Below are 9,188 nucleotides of genomic sequence, written 5' to 3' on the forward strand. Positions count from 1 at the left end.
AAAAAAAAAAAAAAAAAAAAAATACCAAAAAAAGTAACAAAAAAAATATTATAGTGTTACAAAGAATAATAATAAAAAAACATTAAAAAAAAAAAAAAAAAAAAATTATATACAAATTCACAAAATCTTAAAAACAGTTATATATTTAAATTATAATGATGGTAAATATTTACTTCCAATCTTCCAAAAAAAAAAAAAAAAATAAAATAAAATAATTTTTTTACAAATATATTTAAATTTTCATTTCATCTTTATGGTTTGAAGTGCGCATAATTTTATCTAATAAATTTGTGCATAATTTACAAAAATCAAAAAAAGTTAATTAATTATGAGATATATTTATGATAACTAAAATAAATTACATCATGAAAGAAAATTTATATTTGGAAAATGTAAATAGAAAGTGCCCTTAAAAAAAAAAAAAAAAAAAATTCTCTTCTGATAAATTTTTTGAATCATTATTCACATATAATATTTATTTACTTGTAAAAAAATATAAATATTTTTCTTAAATCATTTGTTTAGATGCATTATAATAATAAAAAAAAAAAAAAAAAAAAAAAACAATTTAACTAAATTAGATATATATTATTAATTTATTTTTATCAGATTAGACAAAATCTTGTTAGAACAAATTAAATTATTTTTTTTTTTTTTTTTTTTATTTTTTGCATTCGTTTTATCATGCATATATTTCTATCAAAATAATATAATTGTAATCAATACCTTTTTATTTTTTTTTTTTTTTAAAAGAAGAAAATATAAATTCATAGAAGTAAATATTTTTATATTAATAATTAAAAGATGCAAAACTAAAACATTATGATAACCAAGTATATGTTAATACTGATAGAAAGGATTTATAATTTAAAGAAAAAAAAAAAAAAAAAAAGTGTCATTTATTTTTTAACTGACCTATAATTGATTACTATAAATGATTACTATATTAACAAAAATGTTATCAAAAATAATATTCACACTATTTAAGAAAGAAATGAGCACTTAATAGTAGTATATTAATATATCTTTATCTTTATTTTTTTTTTTTTTTTTTTTACATTATTACATATTAAAATATTAAATTAATAATCTAAAAGAAAATTATCTTTCTTTCAAAAATATTTTTTTTTATATTTTTGTGTTTAATAAAGTTTTATGTAATATTTATATTTTTCTTTTTTTGTTACTATTTTTTCTAGGTTAGGTAAATAATAAAAAGTAAATAAAAAATTTATGTATATTTTTTAAATATTAAGTTAATATGTTAAAAATATAATAAACTCATATTAATATAAATTCTCGATGTGTATTATGGAAATTGAATTTTTCAAATTTTTTAACAAAGTTACTTTCTTCTATAATTTTTAATTAAAAACTTTTAATTTTTTAAATGTGAAAAATTAGCTTTTAAATAAAAAAAAAAAAAAGAAAAATAAAGTTTATAATTATATTAACTTTAAATCTTCAAGTGATGTATATAAGAAAAAACTAAAAAATTCTTAATTTCTAAATATACAACTTAAAGAATAGGTAGTCTTTTATATTGAATCAAAAATAATAATTAAATACTTCTATATTTATTAATATATATATTTTAAGATTTTTTAATTTTTTTTTTTTTTTTTCTTTTTGTCTAATAAAAAAGTTTATAATTGATAACAAATCATTATTAGGTATATAGTCAATATTTCTATTAAAAAATTTTTTTATTATAAATTTTCAAAAATAAAGATAGAATGAAAGAAAAAAGTGAACTTTTTTTTTCTAAATTTAAATGAATTTATTAGTTTTTTTTATAAAATTTTTACCTTTTATTTCCTTTCTTTTAATACCTGTAGGAATTTTATAAAATTCATTACTTTTTTTTTTCTTATTTTTATAAAATATAAAATATAAAAAAACGAGTGCACTATTATCGCACTAATATAAAAATTGTACAAAAGTATAATGATAAAATGTTTAAGAATAAATATCAATGGAAGAATGTTCTTTTTATATTACAAAAAAAAAAAAAATATTTTACTAAAGCATTTACTAATGAAACAAGACTAATACTAAAATATTAGTCTATAAATTATTTTATAATAATGTAAGAAGAATATCTTATTTATTTATAAAATTAATAAATTAAACTTTTGTTTTTCTTTATATTTTATTTATGATGATACTTTTTAAATATTACTTTTATATTACTTTCATTCTTAAATCATTTTCATCTTCTAATTTATTTAAATAATTGGTCTTTATATAAATATAAATTTTACTATTTTTTTATTTATAATTAAAAAATTATACTTCTAGATTTTTATATCTGCATAAAGATACATTCAAATATATATCTACATAATCTATTTTTTTTTTTTTTTATAATATAAATCTTCCTTTTAGTAATATAATTATATATTTAGTTTTCATAAAAAAAGTATTAATTAAATTAATTTTAATACTATTTAAATTATAAATCCCAATTAAAAATATAAGAATGTGTCTAAAAAAAAAAATATAAGTAATAAATTGTAGATTAAAAGAATTAATATTACTTTTAAACTTTAAATAAATCTATTAATATTTAACATTTATATATAAAATTTTATTATCCTACTTTTTTTTACATTCCTAGTCTACATAATACGTTACAGTTTAATTTTTTTCTTAAGATAATTAAAAAAAATATATATATTAATTAAAAATGATTCGTGTATTTCAATATTTATTTTAAAAAAAAAAAAAAAAGAATTAACATAATACCAATTTTAAACATAATCAACTTGAATATACTAAATTGAATTATTAATATATCTAGTACATTATAATTATACTTTTTTTTTTTTTTTTTGTTTACATAGAAAAAAAATATTTTCTTAATTTATTATTAAAAATAACAACAAAAGATAATAATAAGAAAAAAGAAAGATTTCAAAATGATTTATATTTGTAAGAAAAAAAATAAATAATGTTTTTATTGAAAAAATGTTTATATGAACATAAGTATTTCGTTATTTTATAAATTCTAAAAAAAAAAGTAACTTTTCTTTTTCCTAAATTTCTATAAAACTATTATGAACCTTCTTATTTAACTACATTTTTTGAACTATTTTTATTATGTTTTCTATTAAAAAAACAATTTTTTTTTTTTTTTTTTCTTCCATATATAATTATATAAATTTTAGTTATTCATCATGTTCAAATTAAATATTTTATTTATATTTCTTTATTATTTATTTTTCGTTTTTTTTCTATAAGACATGCAAATAAATAATTTGTGTTAAAAATTAGTTTAAGAAAATATTAAATATATATCTTGTATAGGGTAACTAATAGTACTATTATATATATAATCAATGTTATTAAATTATTCTAAATTATAACATTATTAAAAAAAATATATTTTTTTAAATATTTCTTAATTTTGGTATATAATGATAGGTATAATCTATAAATTGTTAATGTTCTTAATATATTTTATTTCTTTTTTAATTTATATATCAAAATATAAAAGTATATAAATGATTTTTCCTATTTTTTAGAAAAATATATTAAAACTAATATATATATATATATATGTATATATGATATATAAGCTAAATTTTTTCTTTAATAAAATATTTATATAGTTTAATTTTTCAATGCAAAATGTATAAGATACATTATTAAATTCTAATTTTTTTAATATAATGATTTTTTAATTTTGATGAAATTACACCGTGATTTATATTAGTAAAACATTAATTTTTTATTTTATTTTGTTTAAATTAAAAATAGAAGAATTTAACTTTTCACAACATGATATATTAATGTAAACTATTGTTTTAAAAAATTTTCTTAAAAATAAAAAGTATTAAAATATTTATTTTTAATTATTTTCTTATTTTTTATTAAAAGCTGCCATAAAATTTTTAATTTGTATTTATAAAATACATTTATTTAAAATACTTAAAGATCAAAAAAAAAAAAAAAAAAAAATATTCATTAATTACAATTTTTCTTCCTTTTTTAGTTAATGTATTTTTTAAATGATCTATTTCCCATAATTTTTTGTAATTTTATATAAATCATTTATTTAAAGTTATTAATGTTTGTAGAATATATTTTAAATTAAGAGAAAGTTGCAAATTAAGAAAGATAAGTGTACAGTTAAAAAAGAAGTTAAAAACAAAATTAAAAGTTACATAGATATATATATATATTAAAATGGCTTATCATTTAGGGGATACATTTCCTAATTTCACTTCAACAGCTTCAAATTTAGATGGAGTTTTTGATTTTTATAAATATGTAGAAAATAGTTGGTCAATCTTATTTAGTCATCCAAATGATTTTACACCTGTGTGTACAACTGAAATGGCTGAATTTGGAAAATTATATGATCAATTTTTAAGTTTAAATTGCAAACTAATTGGTTTTAGTTGTAATTCAAAAGAATCCCATGAGAAATGGATAGATGATATTAAATATTATGGAAATTTAGATGAATGGAAAATTCCTATAATTTGTGATGAATCAAGAGAATTAGCTCATAAATTAAAAATAATGGATGAAAAAGAAAAAGATATCAAAGGATTACCATTAACATGCAGATGTGTTTTTTTCATTTCTCCTGATAAGAAAGTTAAGGCATCCATATTATATCCAGCAACAACAGGTAGAAACATTCAAGAAATTTTAAGAGTACTAAAATCACTACAACTAACTAGTAATTGTGAAGTTGCAACTCCCGCTAATTGGAACAATGGAGATGAATGTTGTGTTCTACCAACTGTTAAGGAATCAGATTTTCCAAAATTATTTACAAAAGAAGTTAAGAAAATAAGTTTACCATCAAAGAAAGATTACTTGAGATTTGTTAACATAAACAAATGAAGATATTAATAAAATGAAATATAATTAATAGATATACATATTTCCTTGAAATAAAAAATGTATATAATAAAATAATCACATAAAAATGTCTTTAAAATATCTTACATATAAGAAAAAGGTAAAAAGAAAATTATCTTTTATTCACTTTTAGATGATATTCAAAAAAAATAATTAAATTACTAATATATATAAAGTACATATGTACCTATATATTTTAAATTATTGTACATAGTAAATGTACGAATTAGAAAAAAATGTATTTTTTTTTTTTCCTTTTTATAATAAACATTTAAAACACAATATATATATATATATATATATATATATATATATATATATATATATATATATATATATATATTTTTTTTATAATACAATATTATTAATAGTATAAATATTATCTGTATAATATTTTTGTACGTTCTTTTAAAATATAAAAAAATTTAAATATTATATCTAATAAAAAAAAAAAAAAAAAAAAAATAGATTATTAGAAATTGTAATTTTATTATACATCCATGAATAAATTTAAATTTAAGATTTTTTTAGTTTAATTAAAAAATTAAAAATTTTTGTAAATTTATTATAAAAGTTTAATAATGTAAAGAAAAAAAAGAAAAATTCTTATTAAAAGACATAATATGTTTTAATTTTAAATTAAATATTTATATTTCAATAAAATAAATATTTGATTTGAAAGATCAAATATTTTATAAATATGCAAAAAGTATACATACAAAAAAGTTAAATACACAAAAAAAATTTTTAGTATGTATATAAACACATAAAACATTAAATTTAAAAAAATTAGCATTTATTGTATAATGATACAAATTTTATCATTTAAAAAAAAATTAATAAGAAAGTAAATAAGTATATATATATATATATGTAAATTTTATTATATAAAGAACCATAATTAAATGTTGATATATGTATCTTTAAAATATAATTATATTTATCTTTTTATCTTGTTATAAACTTTTTTCATATTTCTGATTTCATACAAACATATTTTTATTTTTATTTTTATTTTTATTTTTTTTTCATTTTATTTTATTTTTTTTTTTTTTTTTCTTTCAATTAATTCTTTAAACATAAAAATTTTAATACGTTAATATTGTTGCTATATAAATATTGTAGTCCATTATAAACAGTAAATATTTGCTTTAATATTAATAAAAGGGAAGCTCTTGATTCATCTGATGAAGTTGCACTAATATTTCTTTGAATAATTTCATTATTTTTTTTTATTTGCTTACTTTTAGTACTATTATAAAAATCGTTATTTAGAAAAATGTTAAAATGAATTGTAAATATAGAATTTAGATAATATAAATGCAAATGAATATGTTTTATAGTATCATTAATTAAAAGAGTTTTAATAAAATTTATTAAAATAAATAGAAATGGTTTTGTTAAAATTTTAACGCATAAAGGAATTAAATTATAAGGTATTTTCTCATACACTTCTAATATATGTTCATAATTATTTAAAGCTAAGCATAATATAAAGGCTTTCATATATTCTTTTTTTTTTAACGAATTTTTTAAATTTTGTAAATTAACATTTTCAGTTAAATATTTTGGAATATATGTAAGCGGATTAATTAAACCTTTGTAAATATTTTTAAAATTTGGTACAAACTGATATTGAAAATCTTTTGTAAACACATATAACCCAGTACTACAAGCAACAGCAATATGTCTATCATCTCCTGATATATGTAAATGATTCAATAATAATTTATATTTTTTAAATTTACTGTTTAAATAATTCTCATTAATTTGTCCTGGTAATATACTTTGTTTTTTTTTTCTATTAATAATTTTATAATTATCTAAATAAATGTCTCCTTCTTCATCACTTAAATCAAACTCGTATATATTCTTTCCTTCTGCCGTTAAATATCTCGTAGATATTTCTCTTTTTATACCATCAACACAATAATTTTTTGTTAAATCTATAATTTTAATTAACAGATATAAATTAGTATCATATATATATAAAGAAACACTGCAATTAGCAGATCCAATTATATAATTCCCATTATGGATATAATCAATACATGTAAAGTAGCAATTTTGATTAACAATAGTGTTTTTACTTTCTTCTTCCATATCATCAATATATGTATAACCTTCTAATTCATTTCCTTTTTTTCTTTTTTTATTCACTTTCGGTATAGCTAAAAATTCTTCCCCTATTAATCTTCCTCTTTTAATATCTCTAGCTCCCTCAATGGTACCAATAATTTCTTGAGCTGAAATATCCCAAAAAATTATTTTGCAACTTAAAGTACAAACAGCTAATATATCATTTCCTCTTGGGTCAAAACACATATAAGAAATATCATGAGAACACATAATTTCTTCGAATTTACTTCCCTTATTTCTTCTTGCATATAAATCCCAAACCAAAACACTTTTACTCCAAGAACAGCTAGCTATAACACCTTCATTTTTTAAATTAGTGCTAAAGCATACTTTAGTTATAGGAGAATTATGACCGAATAATTTATCTATACATTTAGCTGTTTGAACATTCCAAATATACACAATAAATTCATTACCTCTTCCACCTGCTGCAACAATATTTCCACTAATATTAACACTCACACATAAAAACTGAACATTTAATTTTTTATTTACATTTTTTACTGATTTGTTCATATCTTTTTTTCTGGAAGTATTACCATTTTCATCTGATATAACATCTGGTGTGTAAACTTTAAAATTTCGATATCTTAGTAAATCAAATGCTCTTACAGTACCGTCTAATGAACAAGATATGAAGGCATTCCCTTGTGGCAAAAAGCAAATATCTGTGACTGTATTAGTATGAGCAGTAAAGGTAACAAAATTTATATAAGACAGGTAATCGTATAATTTTATAGTACCATCTTCATTTCCTGTTACTATAACGAATTTACTGGTGAAATTGTCTGATTCATGATATGCATTTGAATTATCTACAATGTAGCTACCTATTTTTAAATGGCTAATAATTGGAGAAAATCTTACACATTTAACATTTTTATTTGTCGTATTTTGCTTTAATATGTAACTTTCACTTTTCCATTCCCATATAATTATTGTACCATTATTTGATTCAGCTAAGGCAATCCACTGTCCATCTTTATTAATTGCAATATCGTCAATAGTAGAGGTATTTATACTAATATTGTAAAGTGAAATCATATCAGGTGTATTATAAATACCGAATTTACCACTAGAATAAGCTATTACTAATAAATCATGTTCCTTATTAAAACAAGCTCTAGTAACTTCTTCATTTTTCTCTTGATTACAGTAATAAATTTTTTTATAACACCATCTTTTTTTAAATGCTTTATTTTTTTTTTTTTTTGTCTCATAAAAAGATTTTTTAAGTAAAATGGAGCTCTCGTTAGCATTATTTTTTTCTTCAAAATTTTTATCAGCATCTTCATTTATTACTTCAACAATTTCATTTTCATAATTTTTATCATCATTTTCGTTTTCATTTTCTTGATCATTTACTTCATTTTTTTCTTTTTCATATGACCAGACAATTATAAGTCCCGATTTATTAACACTAAAAATATATTCTCTATTTTTTGAAAAAAATGCAGCAACTATAGTAGTTTTGTTTCCACTTAAAATAGTTGGCTTCATTCTTTTTTTTTTTTCTACAGTGTGTATTCTTATAGTTAAATCATATGATGTTGTTAAGAAATATTTATCATCTGTTGATATATCTATAGATATAATGTTTAAGGAATGATAGCATATATCATTATATTTTATTAATCTATAATTATTTTTTTTATTAGGGCTTCTCCATATAATAACCCTTCTTCCAATTCCAATTAAAAAAAATTTTCCATTATGAGTAAATAAAGCAGAATTAACTGAATCCTGTTCTTCTTGGGGTGAAAAAATGCTATTGTAATTAAATGAAGTTATAATACCTGTTTTTGATTTAAATAAAATCCTTGAAATAATTTGATCCTTTAATAAATTTATCACACAACCATATTCGAATTTATCAATTGTTATAGCTATTTCCATATTTGGATGAATTGCTATATATCTTAAATCATTTTTATTTTCTGATTTTAAAGTATTACAACTATTGCTATTTAAATCATATATATTTACTCTATTACTTACAGGCACAAATAAAGAATTTCCATCATCACTAAATAATATTTTACCACCCGTATAAAAACAACCACAAATATTACTCAGATTATAATTAAGCATTCTTAATATTATTATCAGGAAGAAAAAAAAAAAAAAAAAAAAAAAAAAAATTAAAAAAAAAAATAAAAAAAAAAAAAAAA

The 9,188-nt window shown here is 17.5% G+C and overlaps 2 protein-coding genes across 2 annotated transcripts; one reads left to right on the forward strand and one right to left on the reverse strand.

Annotated features, from left to right (window-relative positions):
- Positions 1-4,191: 4,191 nt before the first annotated feature.
- On the forward strand, positions 4,192-4,860 carry 1-CysPxn (1-cys peroxiredoxin, putative; the record flags this gene model as incomplete). The annotated part of the gene is made up of 1 exon (XM_028670288.1): positions 4,192-4,860. The coding sequence occupies one exon, from the start codon at positions 4,192-4,194 to the stop codon at positions 4,858-4,860; it is 669 nt and encodes a 222-aa protein (XP_028525904.1).
- Positions 4,861-5,943: 1,083 nt separating this feature from the next.
- On the reverse strand, positions 5,944-9,108 carry PGAL8A_00078500 (rRNA processing WD-repeat protein, putative; the record flags this gene model as incomplete). Its single annotated transcript, XM_028670299.1, has 1 exon — positions 5,944-9,108. The coding sequence occupies one exon, from the start codon at positions 9,106-9,108 to the stop codon at positions 5,944-5,946; it is 3,165 nt and encodes a 1,054-aa protein (XP_028525905.1).
- Between the last annotated feature and the right edge of the window lie 80 nt (positions 9,109-9,188).

This window comes from Plasmodium gallinaceum (genome assembly GCF_900005855.1).
Source record: "Plasmodium gallinaceum strain 8A genome assembly, contig: PGAL8A_v1_60, whole genome shotgun sequence".
NCBI lineage: Eukaryota > Apicomplexa > Aconoidasida > Haemosporida > Plasmodiidae > Plasmodium > Plasmodium gallinaceum.